Here is a 19,709-nt window from a genome sequence, read left to right as displayed (position 1 = left end):
ATTATTCCTGTCATTTCAGTGATGAATGTTCTCCAATGGATTAAATTAAATTTGAGTCAAATAAGTGATTGCCTTTTTTATGTCATTGTCACATCTTGCAGACGATCAGTATTTGAAAGCTTTGCATGCTCATGACTCTTTAACTCCAGTACCTCAACTAAGAGAAGTGTAAACCACATTTTTATAAACGTGCCTTCTTTCTTAGCTGTTTGCTTTTACTTAAGACTTGAATTACAGTGTTTATGAGGATACTTGCAAAGACAGGCATTTTGACACATACAAGTTTGTGTATTTAACCGTTCAACACCTATAAAGCTGCAAAAATAATGTAAATACACCCACTCTTTATGAGCACCTGCACACCTCTGACAACGCCTTTAGTTCTCAAGTGAAAGAACTTCTTTTTCACAGCTGATTGCATTTAAATGGGTTAAAATCACTTGTTTTTAAATTGAAATGCTTAAAAATGCTTGCTAACGATTTGTTTTTGTGACCACGTAGCACAGCAACTACCATAATTACCACGATAGAGACCACATTGTGTGAGTTTTCTCCATTGTGTGTTCAGTTCAATTTCTAGGAAATAAAGGGGAATATGTTCAATAGCTTAGTAGATAAAACTAACGTATATGGCTACTCTATATAGACTTTCAGTGCAAAACCTAAACTTGAAGTATGTAAAGAAGTGGAGTAAAGAGTGTAACAACTAGCCCCAGTCTCCTTTATATACAGTAATGTTTATTTGAAATTTAGAAATTTCGTACTTTCACTTTAATCTAAATACTTTTTTGTTTAGCGTTTTTAAGTATTATTACTACAAATCCCTTTTTACCACAAAAAAAAAAATGTTCCTGAAAGTAATTATATTTGGCGCTAGAAATGCAGTTGCGGGTTTGTTTCCCAGGAAACATACATCCTGGTAAATATATAACTTGAATGCATTGTAAGTCGCTTTGGATAAAAGTGTCTTCCAAATGTGAAAAATGTCAAATTAAAGCACAACTAGTTCACTATGACTGATTTGAGCATTATATTTGGCAGCTTCCACACATCCTCTCCGACAGAGCCAAGACCATGTCCTGGTGGGGGACTCGAAAGTTTAATCTTCCATTACCCATCTTCTCCCTTTCCTTACCTCCATTCTCCTCCTAAGCAAACAGCTCAAAGTATAGTGTTACCGCCTACCAAATCCCCAATAAAAAATAAATTTATATGCTCTTATGCAGTCACTCGTTGGCATGCTGGAGACTTACGTAGGCCGGGATCGGGAGACAGCCGTGGTTAAGACTCAGGAGTGTTAGATGTCCTTCAAGAGCTGGAAATGCATTTGAATCAGCTTAGCAGAGCTTAAACGTAATAGCCATTGAGAGCACAAGGAACTCGTGACTTTATCGAAAGATGTGCATCTCAACATGTGCATACTTGCAATATCATTCAGAAAAACACCTGTATCTTCTCTAAACGCCTCAGAAAGAACGTAACCATCAGGTGCACTCCTAAACGAGATGTTTTAACAGGCTTTATTTGGATTTTATGTCCTTTTATCAATGCAACATGTTCGCTTAAAGCTCTTTGTGTCCTAAAAACTCATTTGTAATGAACTGCAAAAGCTGTTTTCACGGTTTCGACTGTGTATCATTCTGGATCGCAGTTGTGTTTCTGAAAGCAATCAGCATTTAAAAAAGCTTTTTATGATTTAGTGAGTGTTGGACGAGTCGTGATCCCTGGACTTAACAAACAGCCAGTGGCAGTAAAACACACTCCCTGAATGTCACCCCCCCTCATAATGAAACAATAAAGCAGGCCCGTTCTGACATGCAGAGAACACAGCTGAGAGAGCGGCCTGTTCTAATCGGGTCCCCGGAGAACGGCCCGCAGCTAGACACAGACACCGAGACACTTAAAAAGTTCTGAGACTGCAGAGACAGGACAGAGAGTGACCATGCGAGGCTAATGGGGACCTGCGTAAAGCGCAGGTGCAGATGTGTATCCAGGACAAGCAGGGTAAAGGGTTACGCACACAAGCCCCCCTCGAGTCCTCCAGGGGCTCCTTGCAGAACGAGTGCGTGAACAGGTTCTGGAAGTTCATTCAGGCTAAACGATCTCTGCATTCGCCATTGACGAGGAGAATGTTTTATCTGAGCAGTCAGTCCCTAAATTCACTGATTTGCCTTTGTCGCAATCGTTGAGATGCTCTTTCTGGCCACAGCGGTTTTTAGGAAGACAGAGTATGTAAATTTTAATGCCGCTTTTCAAAGAGGACAAGTGAACCGGACGTACGAGTGCATGATCCCTCTTAACCACCTACAGAGGTTAAATGATTTATCGTGTTTCATGTGAGCATTCTGGAAAATCAGAACACGCTTTTGGAAAATGTAGCAACAGATGCCGAAGCTTTCCAGATGCGCGATTGCCAACCACAGGTTTAATGGAATGACTCTCTTGATTTTTTTTTTTTTTTGTGTGTGTTTTTTTTCTTTCTCTCTCCAATCTGTCCCTTTTTTCTAGTCGTTCAAGGAAAATAAAATCTCTCTTGGCGGCAGATTAAGCATTCGATGGGGTGGGTCAACCTGCTGATGTCTTTTCATCATAATTTATGTACCATCTGTCCGCTCAATCAGCACCTCAGAGACACAGAGCCGTAATTCTCTGCAAGTGCCTTCAATCTTAATGGATATCACAGCACTTAACAATTACTTCCCAGCACTGTTAACAAAGAGCGCATAGAACTTTTTAGTGACCTACCAATAGCAGTTTCCGAACGGATTATCAGGAGACACTTTGCCCTGTGTATTTATAGTTTGCGCTTGTCTTTCTAATTTACTTCAGTTTTACTATAGCATCTTGCACAACTCACAAATGACCATTAAAATCAAACCAGTGTAAATTTTTGCACAGTTTGTTTTAGTCATAAAAAAATGTCAATTTGGCCAATATTTTGTAATTTCATATTTATTCATTTTAGCTAGTTGGTAATCAATAGTAACTCATTTTAGTGGACAAAACCAAGATTAAGTTGACAAAAGTGTACCCACCAACAACCACTGAAATTCAATTAATTAAAATTGTTTTACTTTTTTCATTTTTTGTCTCAATTTTTAAAGTAATCTGATAAAAATAGTATCTAATTTTAGTTGATGAAAGCAAGATGTTAATGACAAAAAAGTGAACTTACAAATGTAATTTAAGTTGTTTAACTTTTTTGACTCATCTAGAAATATTTTCGTAGCCGTGATTAACACTGAATTCAGTTGCAATTCAGACTGCAATGTTGTACATTTTTTAAAAAAGCACTATATCTAAATTTCATGTAAAATTTATACTAAGAGAAATGATACAGAAACAAGCCTGTCTGGTTATCAAATACATCTCAGCATGCAATATCTAGTTACTCTTCCCTGATGGCTGCCTTCTGGCAGTGTATCACAGGAAACTATACGCTATCAGCATGCAAAATAGACATACCAGATATTTCAATGAAAATGTGTGCAAACACTTTTGAGAATCAACAGATAATATCGATGTGTATGCATTACATACAATTGGTATTCGTCTATCTGCAACAATAACAAAAAAGCTAAAACACTAGTCTTTATTCTTCTGATTTAGTGATGTTTGATAGCACCGGATGTGTCTCATTGTAAAAACATTGCTTTTGAAAAGCTGATCTCCACCGCGGCCCATAGAGGTGTTCTGAGTGTTTAGACTGGAGGCTGTTTTTCCTCTGTCATATGAAGTTCATACAGAATTCATTCCACAGTCTGGAGGATTGGGGCTTCCAGGCCTCGTCTCCAGCCAGTGCGTGAAAAAAATAGGCACAGTACATTTGTTTGGAGTGAGAGTTCAATAAACCTGAATTTCTCTGAAATGAAAAAGAATGCATGACAATAATGAACACATGAAACCATCTTTATCTGCGAGCATGTCTGCTGTATGTGATGAAAGATGACACATCTCTCAATCTCCCTAATAACAAATGAGAACGTTTGTGTAACTTGGCAGATGCCTAAATATGGCGTTCGGTTCAACGTGACAATGCCTCTGTCTGGTCTGTTCTCTTTGACTTTGCTTTCATTTGTTGTGACACCTGATATACTTTGAACACCTATTTCATTTAATCATTCTTGAATTGTGTGACACTTCCACGCATGTAAGACCGGAGCAGCGCGGCTCTGGGGATTGTTACGGTAATGGTCCGCAGGTTGAGTCCAAGTGTGTGGGGGAGATTGGATCCGTCCTGTGAGATAGAGGCTGCGGCTGACGGGGGAGGCACCTGTGGAGGGTAATGAGGCAAGGCAAGTGGGGGCAGGGGCAGTCAAGGGCTTTCCCTTCATGTGGACTTATTGGTGCTGTCAGAACAGCGGGGCCACAATCGGCCTGTCACATATCCTGATGGATCCCAGGACGAGGGAGCCAAATGAGGCTGTCCGTCTCTCGGGCGACCTACCCCCATGAGCTTGGCCAGGTTCAGAAAGATGATTTGTGTGAACTTTAGTTTGTGTCAGCAGGATTTTTTCCTGTACCGGTTGTCTCTTAGAGCATTAGCAGACCTGCTAGTTTAGAGGACTTTGGAAGGGAGAATGTGTTTTGGGTGTCCTTAGTTTAACTTGGCCATCCTTTGATTAATTATTTCCATTCTTTGTCTGCTATATTTGGTCAGAGCCTTCAGGTGTAATGATTCTGAGGTATTTTTAGAGCATATTCTCTCCAAGATTGTTAGCAGACTGTATGTAGGTTCCAGAAAAACTGAGGCAGCATTTTCGCTTGGAACTCTTGAATATTGCTCCACACACAGAAGACAATACTTAAGAAAATATATATTTTGGTTTTATTATAATTTGTTTTTATTGTTTTATAATCTATTCACAAGTTTAGAATCAGTAAGATTTTCTTACTGGGGGGGGGGGGTTTGACCAACCTGTTTATTAAAGAATCGTGAAAAAAGTGTATCACAGTTTCCATGGGAAAAAAAGCAGCACTGTTTTTTTAAGTTGATAACAATAACAAAACAATAAACTATTATTACTGTCTTTTACATTAAATTTCGGAATATTACTGTTTTTACTGTCTTTTTATTAAATAAAGCAGCCTTGGTAGGCATAAGAGACTTTACTGATTTTTTTTTTTTTTTTTTTTTACTAAGCCTATCAGGGGTGGACTTGGACAAAATGTCAGACTGGGAAATCTCACACTCATACAGCCATCTCATACACCCACAACAAATTCTGAAACACAGACAACCCTATTTGTTCACTTCCACTTTACTTTTCAGTACCTTTTTTGCTGTGATATCTCACTGTCACTCACATATCTGTATGCTCCTCCTGGGTGCTTTTTATTCCAATCTCAAGTATCTAGCATTAATTACTCTCATTGAAACTGGCTTATATGTATATATAAAACATGGAAGCGGGCCAAATCGACTGCCAGGCCACTGGGAATTGTCTGGGTTCTTCTGATGGCCAGTCCGTGCCTGAAGCTCAATACAGTGCATTCTAAGACGTATGCTTTGTTGCAGACTAATTTGGAGGTGAATACTCTAGTACTAGGAATACTTCATTTGAAAGTCTGCCTTAAAAGTATCACAGTGAATCAAAACATAATGTCTCCAAGTTATTCCAGTGGTTATTTTTAAGCAGGAGCTGTGAGAATTATCTGGAACGCAGTATTAGAATTTGGCAAAAAGAAAAGGCAGCGTATGTAAGTTAGCAGAGTTTCAAAACAGCTTTTGTGTCACAATCGCACCTACGAAGGTTAAAAACTCGGCCTACAGAGGACGCTCACTTGTTTTTGGAACTGAGGTTGTGATTCCAAACGCAGGATGTTATGCAAGATTAATAAAATAGAGATGTTTGTTGACCTTCAAAATATTTAGGAATTATGTAATGTTGGTCATGGCGTGTGCAGTTCCACCCAGCGCTTGTACCCCTCCATTTGCGCGGCTTTGGAGAATGCGAGGTATGTGTTTTGAGGTTTAAAGGAAGTGTAAAAAGCAACCACATCTTCTGCATATGTGTGCTTCATCCACGCTTTGGCTTTGGGGGAAAGCACCTGTTGAACGATTACTGCTTTGTCTCCACAGCAACTGCGCATTCACCACTTTCTGGTTTCATTTATCAGGCCCAGGCAAGATGAAACAAGCGCAATCACCGATCTTGGCCATTGGAAATATCAGGGACATTTCTCGACGTGTCCTTTTATGGGAAAAATGTGCTTGCCTGCAAATGTATCTTTTATGCTCAGATGATCAGATTTTTCATTAAGTGGTAAGCGATTGCGAGATGGACGGAATTTGCTCCGACCCACACCCTTTGTTTGTTATTTGCACGTCTCTCTGGTCTAGCTGCTGTGGGGTTTATTGTCCAGATGGATGCACTGAAGCCAAGGGAACCTGCAACATGCTTCACAGATTTCAACACTTGCGTTCACCCATAAAAGCAAAACGGCTCATTTAGAGAGGTGACCGTAGGGGATGCAGGGTAGAACGCTGATGCTTCCCTGTTGACTCCAGACTTAGGTCTTGCGGCTCTCAGGATAATTTACATTCAACAGCACACGTGTACTGTATGTCTAGGGTTTACCATTGCTATGGTTTCCAGAGGACTCTAACGTTTCAGTGGGGCCTCAAAACCCTTCTGACAGATTGAAGCATTCAAACTATTCACTTTCTGAAAGGAGTGACTGATGTCAATAGGACGTTTAGGAATATAGCTATTCAAATAATAATAATAATGTTGCAGTTTTTATTTTTTTATGCTTCCTTTGGAAGTCTGAAATTGCTTAAAGCTGTTTAAAGTTGTCCGTTAATATTGTGAAAATTTCATATGAAGCAGTTTATGGCTGAAACGTGATGATAACGCAAGGAAAGTGAGAAAAGAAAACAGGCTTTTCACTTGACAAACTTGACAAACTGCCTCAGAGAACCCGGAAAAAAAGGTCTCCCATCACTCATCTGGTGGGATTAAGAGTGATTTCTCCAGGGGTTTGGTGACGATGGGAAGTTTCAAGTCAAAGCATCATCAGAGAAAGCGAAATTCCTGGTTTACGCATTTCGGTTCAGCCTTTCCGACGATATTGTGTTATGAGATTTGTGTTTGATACCTGTCCATCAGGGGTTGAGCTGAGCTTTAGCGTCACTCTGGATCTAGTGGGATATAAAAACTGTAATTTTAGCCAGTGTCTGGTAAAGTAGTTCACAGATCATAAGACAGGTGACCCTTTGACTGAATTTGGATTACTTGAGTTCACATATATTGACTTAACTATTATCATGTGCTTAACAGATATTGGGAAACAGTTACATGCCATTATGTCATAAAATGTAATTTTATTTCTACGTAAATATTTACATTCAACTCTTTGGCAACTAGAAAAGTATTATTGTGCAATTATAATAATCTCTCTCCCTCCTTCTCCATCTGTCTCCATCTCTTACACGCTCTCTGTCAGAAATCTCAGATGGTCTCAGATTGATAATGTGCTTTGCATATGTTTGAAGGAAAAATATTGAAAACACATAGTTAGGATGCATGTCAGGAGGACATGATGATTTCAACCACATTTATTTTCCCTCTGGCTTTTTTTATTTTGAAGAAATCATAAAAAAAATATTTGGCTAATGTCCATTTTATTCACTGAAAAAAAAGGTTTAGAGTCCCTAAAGTTTAGTTTAAGGGAGAAAAAAAGGGAGATGCAACTAGATTTCTATACTTCATGTAAAGTTTTTGGTTGCAAGTCAATGCTTTCAAGTCAAGTCTTTTGGAATGGCCTTGGCTGATTTGAGTGGAAATTTTACATGCCAATCTACATGTTTTTCCTACACAATTTTCTTCTAAACCTTTTTTAATGGATATGCATCTGCTAAAATCATCCCACTGCACGTCTCCTCCATCTGAGCTTAAAATGGGCTGTTCACGCTACTTTGGAATCTATGAGAATCCCATCTCAGGGGTTTGCCACATTTTCTTTAGGTCAAACGGAGACAAACTACAAAGGGTCAAACTCTGATTATGTCAATGTCATATTACATGTTTATCAACTTTAAAGCATATTTCTTGCTACATTCTGTATTCGCTATACTCTTACAGAAATTTGTAAGTTTTCGAATCAAAGTTTACACACCTCTGTTTGGTATTTAAAGTAAGTGAGTTTGTATGGATATTCCCAGAGGCTGTATGTTATCTGATAAGACTAGAAAGCTGAATTGATCACTGCATTCAAATCCCTCTAAGCTTCAGAGATCCAAGAGATATCTGCTAACCCCCTCTTGGGCTATGCACCAGGCCACACGGCTAGGAAACAATTTTCACTGCATTTTTACTGATTGCTTTTTTTCTTTTTTTTTAAAGGATTCAAAAGAGGCTGATTAATCAGAGCACTCAAAATACCAAAAATCAAAACAGTTCCCATCTGTAACACAATCACATGTAACTCACAAAATGACATTTTTTTCAAGAAACTGGGGACAAGAACAGTTGTGCATTTCTTAATTTTTTTTTTTTTGCCATAGGGCTTAATTTTTGTACTTTTTAAAGACTCTTTATTTCGAAAAATATTGCTTGAAACACTGTAAAGTCATAAAATATATGAACAGATAAACTTGAATCGTTTTAGTATTTTTTGTATTCATTGATTGTTTTCTAGAATTATTGGTTGTGCCATCATTTCCATTACAACCATTAATTTCTTTTTTTTATTTATTATTTGATTTTTTTTTTAAAGATAATACACATTTTTATCAAGTAGTTAACAGTGTCATTGAAGAGCATGCTTCATAATATGATGAAACATACTGAAACCTAACTAAAACATCTGAAATCTGAAAAAGCATATTTTTATTATGCAGCTGTAATTTTGGCAAATTTTGCAAGAAGTGGGACAATATGATACATAAAATGCCATATGTTGTTTGGCTTTAACTGAAAATAGCTTTAGCGAGACAAATGACAGAGTTCTCTTGTAATTCAAGTATGGATCTGCTGTTGGGCAAATGAAATGAAATATTGAGAGTGTGAAAAGTGTGTTTTAATGCTAAAAGCAATAAAAAAAAAAGGTCTAGCACACAAAGTTGAGCACATTTAATACAATCCAATGAGTTAATATATTTACTGACCAGAATATGCAGCAGAACAGATCTGCTCTTTCAATAATAAGAAAATTAATCAACTTGGCAATGATGAGGTGATATCTTCTATGTGATTCCCAGGTTTCTGCGTTTCTTCTCAAGTTTTTGGGGGGGATGTTGAAGTAGTGGAGTGGCATTTTTACAGAGACATAGTGAAACCACCATTAGAGCTGTCAGCCCCTGTGTTGAGTGGTGAGGTAATGCTACAGAGACATATGAAAGCTCACGGCAAAAAAATGAAACTGTTCTATCATGATCAAAACCCGCTGTGCTGCACATCTGGGTGATGAGAGGTGGGCGTGACCCACATGGATTTTCAATGGTTGGTACCATATTTTACATTCACCAGTGTGATTGTCCTTTGTCAACAAATGTACAGACATCAAGCAGACAATCATTTTTCCTACTTTTTTCAAATCAAATACACATGTTTGGATGCAAGCAGAACGTTTTTGCTCTTTTTACTTTTGCTTAATATCCTGCTATATGCATTTCTTTTTTTCTGCAGAACACAAAAAGGTGTCAAAACAATATTAGACCCCATTGAATTTCATTGTGTTGCCTAACATACACAGACACACATTTTTCTAAATATCTTTATTTGTTTCACTAGAAGACAAATTTAATCAGATTTGAAACAGCATAAAGGTGAGTATTTTTAATTATGGATGAACTGTGCATTTACACCAGTGCTTCTAAACCAATTTTCATTCAATGGGCCTTTACTGTCCAAAACACTATTGAATAAATTTATGTATTCAGTACTTTTTTTTTATTGTTATAAACAGAAACTGGCAGTGGTGATGCATCAAATTATCTAACTATAATTATTTTAAACTTCAGTAATCATTAGTTATTAAGGGAGGAAAGGCTATTCATTATTGTAGTATATAGCAGATCTTAATTTTATAATTTTTAAGTGTATTAATTAAATTTAGAGTTAGATTTTAATTTTAGCGTAAATTATTTAAAATACTTTCCCTTGAAAGTTTTGTTAAGAACCTCTACTTTAAAGGCCATGTTCTTCTCATAATATGCAGCTACAGCAATTTTGAACATAATTCTGCTGAAAAACAAACAAGTTATGATTTTCACTGAGAGAACAGACAATGTTTCATCACATTTTCCCATCTTAGAAAAAAGATTAAAACCGACCCAATTCCATTTGTTGTTTTTCTAGACATGCCTTTGCAGAATATGTCATACAAATATCCAAACGTAATGAAGACTATATGAGACTTTCCATAAACATTCGACTGTGCTTACGTTAACTGACTAAGCTGTAGAATTATTACATGTAATCAGTTCAACTTTCTGTATATTGGTAGCCATGATGACATCATATGTTGATGTCACACATGCGTATGGTGGCCTTTACCTGGCCTTTCTCCTTCCCCTCTGATGCAAGAGTGCATAACGCTTACACTCACACCATTTGGCATGTGTTTATTGGCAGAGCTGGGTTATGTTCAAGGTGTCTGTTTGACTTGGATGGATTGTAATCTTTTAAACAAACAAACTGCAAACCAGAGCCAAGGCTCGACACCCAGCTGGCAAGACCTGCGGTTAACACTGATACGAATGTTACCTCACTTCCCACACAAACACGTTGCACAGTGCCTCGACTTGATGTGTTTCTTCAAGAAACTTCCAGTTTTTTGCCGTATTGGTGAGAGTTGAAGCACAAAATGTCGGCCAGTGCATATTTGTTTTGAGTTAACATTGTAAATGTTTATTGACTATCCGGTTTCCTTTCCCGCCGCGTATCTTTGGCCTACATCGGATGCTGCCACTTGGTTGGGACGGTCAAGGCTCATCGAACACTGCTGACCCGTGATCCTACCATCCACATCCGTTCTTCCCCCACCCGAATTTCCCGCTGAGCCATCCTTCATGGATCATTGATGGGCGGCCCTTTACCACTCTTAGTCCCAGGGTTCGTTCTTTGAATCCAGTGAGCAGTGGACACTTAAAAGCCTTTTTGTTGGGGGTGTGACAGAGGACATGCTGAGTGGCTCCAGTCTCTCCTTTCTGCCCTGACCCTGGCCTTTCCCTCAGACGCCCCCGCCGCCACCAGATCCCGCTTTACGTCCTCTCTAACACTTCCCATGTTCCCAGGTCTGTGCCAAGTGCTGCTCTGCTTTGGATTTGTTAGAAGCTGTTAGTTTGTATGAACTGATAAGGGAGTGGCAGATGGAGAACAAACATCCGTATCCAAATGCATCTGTCATAGCCCACATGTGTTTGACTTTGAAAATTCAATTCTTCTTTGGAGAGCCTTGAATTGAGTTTTAGGCAGACTGACTGGTGCGTTAAACACTTTGAATTAAAGTAATCCCTAGTAATGCATCCAATAGCATTCATTGCATCCATGACTTTTTATTTTGATATGCTTTGTATTATGTACTTGTTTTCTGTCGTTTGTGTCTTGTGCCATTTTTTTTATTGTTTCCAGGTGTGTTTTTTTAATGAATCTAATTATTAAGATTTAGGCTCAATCCCATTTCTACCCCTTTCCCCTACCCCTCTGTTTTGTGCTTTTACGTGAAGGTGTAGGGCTGTCTTGATTCTAGTTTAAGGGGAAGGGCCAGGAAGCCCTTTAAACAAAGTTTTAACATGGCTGTAGCTGAATTATGCCGAGGAAATGTAAGCATTATTGACATTAATACAAATTTTAATAGAAAGTATGAATTTTTTATATGTTACATTCAATCATGTGTTCAAATTGCGATCATGTTATTCAAAGAAATGTTTGCAAAAAATCGCTAAGGATTGGTGATATTAAACCATTAGCTTTACTGACTGCACAATAGTGCCCCAATATGTCTTGATGTCTGATCAGCGTTAATACTGTAGACATTAGCTAAACCCTTTTCTCAAATATTGACAATCCGAGAGCGAGAGAGAGATAGAGAGTTGCGTGTATGTATATCACTCTCCACAATGAGTTTACTGCAGAAAATTTTATTCTCTCTTCGCAGGAAAATACAATGAAGCGATTCAGTATTTAAACAGTATTTCAAATAATATATTTTTTAATAAAATAGAATTAGAATTCGGCCTTATTATGTCAATAGTGTCAGTATGTCAATATGTCAGTTTTCAACATTGTTAATAAGAAATGTTTCTTAAGCATCAAATCCGCTAATTCGTATAGTTTTAAACTGTGATAATATTTCACAATTTTACTGTTTTAAAAGTATCTTGATCAAATAAATGCAGCCTTGATGAGCAAAAAAAAAACTTAAAAAAACACACCGACCCCAAACTTATATATGGCTGTATATAAAATCTTTCGTATTTAATCTTTATATAATCTTAAACACCTCATTTACGCTTCATTTTATTAAATCATGTTTCTTTTCAGAATCTCATGGTTTCATTGTGGCTTTTGGGACGCACTGTATGTTGGGGAATTTTGTTTCTTGTTTCATGCATTTGGTCTCCTGACAAACTTCTGTTCCTTTTGTATAACATTACGCTCAGTAAATATACCCACCCTAGGAAAAACTTGTATAATGGCCCAACTATTGTCGTCAATATCCAAGTCTAGAAGGAAACTTAAGATTCAAACAATTGTGAGAATTTGACCTTTACTTTTTTTTTGATTGAGCCAAAACTTACAGCATAATCCCAGCTAACAGAGCAATCATCACTGAACGATATATTACTGAGGTATTTTGGTTTTTGGCAATAACAGAAACCATCTACACTAACATAATATGTAAATCAACTGATCACATGTTTTATTGGCTTACGTTTGGAAGAAGTTACTGACTGATGTCACTAATCTAAAGACTCATGCTTTGTCAGCATTAATTTATTTAGTCACTGTGCAACCTCAAGAACTTCTTGGATTTTTTTTTGATAGTACATAGCAGCTCTGTTACATTTTATATACAAAAGCAGTGCTTTTAATTTTGCATGCACGCAGCCTGACCAGAAGGAAGTGACATTCTAGAGCAGTTCAGTGAGATTTACTTAATCACAATCATGTGTTGGAAATCCACAGTGTACCACTAAGAAAGGTCAGCCTGTGTGCTTTGAGACACTGGAAGGTAAAGACGTCATCTTAGGTTGTCTTTAATACATTAAAGTCAAAGTCAAGTGGCTAACAGGGTTAAATGGCACTTTTAGTGCCGATTTTTTTCCCTGCAATCCTTGTCCAACTCCTTACCCTTGGATCAGATATAATTCAAATTGAAAACTAATTTTAAAATGATTAAAGTCCCAAAGTCAGATTTTAGAGATTTTGACTTCAGTTAAAGTTTATATAAACATTTTTAAAGATTTTAAAAATAATGTAAGATACCAACTATATGTAATAAACCAAATAAAAATTAAAATAATTAAATAAAATGAAAGGACAAAAGTAGAGTTTAGGAATCCATAAAAAAAAAAAATGAAATTCATAAGCACGCACTATTGTCTGACCGACACGGTCTCTGGAGGAGTTAAGCATCTAAGCGCCATTGTGGCGTCTGAGATACTGTGGAACAGGCACAAAAGTGTTAAACACACACTGAGGAGTGAGTCCCAGCTGACCTCTCTCACACACTCCTGCTTTCCCTGTGGCTGTGGAGGTCCGTGCCAGGTCCCTGCCGAGCAGCGACTGCAAACAGGGGCCGTAACTCAGGTCAGATGCTTTGTCAGCATCAATTTATTTAGCAACTACTCAAGTGACACGTTCAAGCACTTGTTCTTGAATTACTTGGAAATGCTTCTGCCTGCCAGCTACTTTTGAGCAAAAGCATGGCATGTCAAGTGGCCATGAATTTGGGACAATTATATTAGAACTGCAGTGAAACGCTCTGAAAAGATGTTTTATAGTAGAATGAGAACTGAAAATCATTTAGTTAAGGAATGTTTCATCTTTTAGTCGCAATATAAGAGTACATAAACACTACAAACATACATAAAAAGGAAATTTGTTTGTTTTACAGCATACTGACTTCATGTAGTTTGAGTAGCCTGGACTCAGTTAGACTAATATAGAGAATTTCATCATGAGGAAGCACTCAAGTGTGCAACAGACAAGATTAGAAGGACTAAAACAAGTCCGCCAATACACATTTCCTTGTCAATCTATGGCTCAGACTCTGCAAGCTTAAACAAACAAACAGATGAATGGAGGCCTGTGGGTTGAGTTCACTATACCGGATAAAAAGAGCTGTTTCTGTTGTGACTGTACTGTTCCTGTCTGACGAGGAGATTCTTTCCTTTTCTCGCCTTTTGTAAAGGTGTTTTAGACATTCCAAAGTGCTACAAAGCCTCTACTTCCTAATTGTGGAATATTGTTTACAGAGGGCTCATTGAAGGACGGATTTAGCGTGCGGGCACGGCCCAAGAGGAGAAAGGATCTGTCAAAGCAGTCTGACAAGAATGATAACAAACACACTTCTTTTCACATATATACGTTGCTTAACTTTATTCATGTACTCTTTTTCGTTATGAAATTCACTATAATTACATATAGTACAATAATGGCTATTATTTTCTACAAAAGATAAATAATTTAAATGAGGAAATCGAAAAAAATAAATACGCAATTCATTCTTTATAACAGTCTTTTGGTCGGACAGAGAGTTGGGATCCATTCTTTGGAGGAGGATGCCGCTCAGTGTGACCACACAGGTACATTATGTACAAGTCGCTATTCATGGCAAGTCTGCTTACATTATAAAAATCCCTTCCAGTTGCTATTTCAAATACACAATTGAAAAATAAGCAAATATTATCAGCACTGATCTGGAAAAAAAGGTGGGGAAGTCACGAGCTGCAAATGTTGAACAATTGGCATTATCCTGTGTAAAATCAACATCCAGACCACAATTTCAAAGTTTGGTTCACTTAATTGTCTCTTCTTTTCCGGTCACGAGACAGGAAGGATGACATCTTTCCTAAAGACTTCAGTAATGGATGTAGGTAACCTGCTAGCGATTGCAGATAGCTGAATATCTCCAAATGGTTTCCATTGAAGGAGGGTGCAGAAAGGTTCTTTGCCCGGGAGGAATTGCTGCAGATTCTTGCACACATGTGGGCCTCTTTTTCGGGTGTTCTAACAAACAGGAACTGACCATGTCTAGAGGAAATGGCTTTTTATGACTCAAATCCTAAACACAGGAATGGAACTATTTGGTAATTAGGACAAGTCACAGGAATATCGTTTGCGGTTCTTGACCTCCGGGGACTTGGACCGCGGAGGGCTGACACAACTTTTCGAACTCTCCATAACTGCCAGTTCCGATCAGTTTCTTGTGGAAATGGGAAGTTGCAGAAACTCACATGGTGCCTGGCCCGGCTCCCCAGCCCGTCAAGAGGACTCGTGGGCTGGTAGAAATGACCAAGGTTAAGAATTCTGGGCCTCAGTGATCTGTCAGCAGCGGCATGTCTTTTGGGCCCGACACGGCTGGACGGTCAAATCATACACCGCTCCAAGTCCCAGAAGAGGAGGACAAATCTGGTACACAAACATTCACATGAGCGCTTGGTGGATTGGTTGAGCGCTCAGCGTGCTTGCCTGCAGTTAGCTTACCCTTTCAGTGAACTTCAAACTCGAAATGAACTGCCTGGGCAAGAATATATGGAGTTATTCCTCCTTCCTCAAAATATCATCATTCCCTGAACTAATCTCACATAACATCATACGTCTTTTACTCAAGCGTCCATTAGTCCGCTGGCAATCTGCGATCAAACTAGGACTGTTTCGACTCAAGAGCACATACAAACAGTGAGACATCTGAAATACATTGGAAACTTGTTGGCACGCCAACACGTTTGTTAAAAGCTAATGCGTTTATTCCTTCCCTTGTAGTTGAGGATTGCAGTTTCTGAAGTATGTGTGCATATGTATATAGGTATATCTGTATGTGTGCAGGACTCTGTTTCAGTTCAGTACGAATTGCTGTTGATCGAAGGCACTTTGCTACGGTGTTTCTTATTGCGTCGTGGCTTCTTGGAGGACAACTCCTTGACGTCCGATTGGTTGTGATGGCGAGTGTAGCGTTTGCACTTGCAAGACGTGACTACTCGGATTTTGTATGTCCGGTTTGGTCCATTAGGACACTGGAGCTGTATCCGCTGGGTGCGGGAGTGAGCAGGAATGCAGCGGTAATCGGATGAGCTGCTTCTCCACCATTTTCCCCTTAGAATTGAGTTTGGCATCAAGTGAGCTGGAAGGCACTGACCAGAACACACCAGTTCTTTCACAGGTTTGACGCTTCGGCAAGATCCATCAGTAACAAAGCGGGTAGAACGCAGCTCCCGGCAGCTTACTTCAGAGACTCCTGGGAAAAAAAGAAGAACCCAAACAAATTAGTTAAATGTTTAGGGATGCATCTTAAATAAAACACAGCTACCAGTACTGGTATTTATTATAGTCTGTATGACATAATGGGTTTTGGATTATTTACAGCTACAATACACAAAACAATTTTTTCCCCCATGTTTTGTTATATACACAGGCATTAAGTAAATTTCCGAAAGTTGACTTTGTTGTGTGTTTTGTCGAGTTTCCCAGAAAAAGTTGTTGTGTGTCCAGCCAGCAAGGAAATGCATTATAAAATCTTATAATATTGGTAAAATATGTTTTTCATTAATCTGCTTTGGATTTGGCTAGCAAAGAAATAGATATGCTCTTGATTGAGGGTGAAATTGATGAGAATCCCAATAATTAGAAACCCACAGACCCTAAACATCATTGCTGGATTGTTCAGCACAGAAAGGACTGATTGCTTGTGCAATCAAAACTTTTGCAGTAAGAACTTTTGCATTTAACGTAAGCTCAAATTTTTCACTTTTAATGTGTCAGCTAAAGAGATGAAAGTGAGGTTGGAAAGATCTGTTTCCTTCTTCGGGCTCCTCATGGAGAAGAACAAAGGATTTATGTGTGTGATGAGTTCAGGTTCTGCCTCCCCTGATTCTCAGAAAACCTGATCTGATGTTTTATGAGGAGCGGGACAAGAGCCAGAGGAAGATGAACATATCTCAACATGACCCCACACTGACCACCAGAGAAACTACAGCACACGTCACCCCTTCAAGAGCAGAGTGTGATATCTTTCTCCACCCCCCAACGAGCCAGTATAACGTACATGCTTGACTTGATAACTGTTTCCTTATGCTGAAACACAACATCGTTTTAGAGGTGTCCACTGACATAATTAGATATTTGAAATTATCTCGTTGACAAATTGCTCAGTCCTTAATTATTTGTGTTATTTATTGTTATTGTCATGATTTCATTACTCTGTTCATTGAGGTTCGCTTGTTATTATTTTCAGAATATCTGTGTATTTATTTAGCAATAAATTTAGACATTCCAATTTCTCAAACGCACTTGCTTTTTTCAAAATCTAGATTTATGTTCTGGAACCAAGCTCTAAGAGAATCGTTTCCTAATTCTGACATTAACATACACAAACACACACACACAGAGTATATTGTTAGACCTAGGTTTAAATTCACAGTAGTTTTACTTTCCACAGGTGGGAGTCATTCTCTATCAAGGCAATACCCTGAAGAAATGACCCCTTAGAATAACTTCTCACATTTTCAACTACCCTGAAACCATACTGTTGCAATTAGATGGTTATGGAAAAGCAGACCTTGTCTAATTATGTAAAATTGGGGATATAAGAACAAAAAAAGGGTTATCGAACTTAGTGCATCACTTGCGCTGGTGAAAAGGTGGAACGGCAAATGTGCTTTATGAACTACTATAAAGCTTTTATTTAAAAGTGGCCACAATGATGTAGAGTCAATACAGGAATATGCAGTTTCGTAGAAGTAAATGATTTCATGTGTAGCCTACACACTGTATATATCTTACACTTTAAAGGGTGAATTCTAAAAGCCGTGGTCGGCAAAACAATCTGTTATAAACAAATTGCTATCAAATTGTTCACCCCGTGAACTTTTCAGTTTCTAATTTCCATTTTAGATAACAGATCTATCTAGCGGAAACTGCCTAATTATATTTGACACAAATTCCTTATCATGCCTCTAAAACACTCCAAACATGCAAAAACTTATTAAAATACGCATATTCTTTGAGAGTATTAAAGTGTAGGCCTATTTTATTCAATTTGACTTGTATCATTAACTTGTATTTTACTTAAGTGATTGCTTGAAATAGCTGAAATTAAATTCTAAATAACTAAGTAAACTAATGAAATTAGGCTACTTGAAAGGTTATTAATTTATATATATATATATATATATATATATATATATATATATATATATATATATATATATATATATAGATTTAGTTCAGTGTTTTGATGTTGACTGATACGCCCAATTTTAAGAAGAAAATGTAAAAAAAAATCTTACAGTAATAATAATAATAAATCCATGGTCTATTATATTTTACGCGTTGAGGCTTTGATAGAGCTCAGTGCTGTTAATTAAATATATATTTCTCTTTTACTTACCATAAGTACGCGAGTTGGCTGATGACCTCCTTCCTCCGTTCTTAGCTCGGTTCATTGTGTTGTTATTAGAAATTTGTATCTGCTCCTCAGGTCTATTCATGTCCTCCGTGTATTCTGGTATAATTTCTGTAGCATCATTTTTTAAAGCTCTCCATCCGTGTGCAGCTGTGAAACATCCCTGTAGCAGCAGCAGCAGCAACAGCCGCGCGCCGCACTGCACGAGCGCTAGAGACACCTGCATGCTCAAACACAGAACGAGACGTTCAGCGGGCAAACTCGGACCGGTTTTCTTCTCTTCGTGAGAGGCTTGCCTTTTTAAAGTACCACAGGTTTTGCAAAAAACCCAGATAATTTAGCGCTTACACGAAGTGGGAGGGATTTCAGAGACGCTCATTCAGAAACTGATAGGGAGGAAGGGGCACGCGCAGAAGTGTAAGGTCAACTCGGAGAGAGAAAAGTCATCTATTTTTCACCAGAAATGAGACAGCATGTCTTCACTGCTGGGTTTCATACTGTGTCTTTTTCTATTGTCTTTACTAAGAAAAATCAAACCAAATCTGACGTTTGGACATACTTTATAATTATTTTTAATAAAATATTTTTAGAGCCTACTATTTAATTTTTATAGAAGCAGTGTGCTAACTATACTAAAATGTCTTATCGATATGAATTGATATGAACGTTTTCGTAAAGGAAAGTTCTGCTAAAGTATCTTTTGAGTACGTGACGTGTTTGTTTTGCTAGCGTATTTAGCGACCGACATAACTTACGTTATGTGACTAACTTGTAATAAGTTAAATCATTACTGATACATAGCCTACGCTTGTATTAACGTTGACTAACCGCATATCTTTTGTTTTGGCTTCCGTTTTGACTCGTTTCTGTACGCGTATCTTAGGGACACGTTAGCATTATGACTACAAATTGATAAATATGAATTATCGGCGTGACACGCAAAAGATGCAGATGCTTTATGGCACGTAACTGTCTTGCATCAACGTTAAACGCGTCGCTTTGTACAAACACTGCCCTCTTGAGGGAGCCCAAACAAACAAATACCTTGAAATGGATACTGTTTCTTATTTCTGGCATATAGTACACATTCTGTTACTCCTGTCAGTTAAGCTAAGCAAAGGATAGAAAATATC

General features: G+C 38.0%; 1 protein-coding gene across 1 annotated transcript; it reads right to left on the bottom strand.

Annotated features, from left to right (window-relative positions):
* Positions 1-14,537: 14,537 nt before the first annotated feature.
* Positions 14,538-18,885, bottom strand: sost (sclerostin). The gene is made up of 2 exons (XM_043253098.1): positions 18,562-18,885; positions 14,538-16,410 (listed from the first exon to the last, which is right to left on the bottom strand). The coding sequence occupies exons 1-2, from the start codon at positions 18,800-18,802 to the stop codon at positions 16,016-16,018; spliced, it is 636 nt and encodes a 211-aa protein (XP_043109033.1). The 5' UTR covers positions 18,803-18,885; the 3' UTR covers positions 14,538-16,015.
* Positions 18,886-19,709: the final 824 nt, after the last annotated feature.

Source organism: Puntigrus tetrazona, chromosome 12, assembly GCF_018831695.1.
Source record: "Puntigrus tetrazona isolate hp1 chromosome 12, ASM1883169v1, whole genome shotgun sequence".
Taxonomy (NCBI): Eukaryota; Metazoa; Chordata; class Actinopteri; order Cypriniformes; family Cyprinidae; genus Puntigrus; species Puntigrus tetrazona.
The sequence above is the reverse complement of the archived record's forward strand: the minus strand, read 5'-3'. Positions and strand labels throughout refer to the sequence as shown.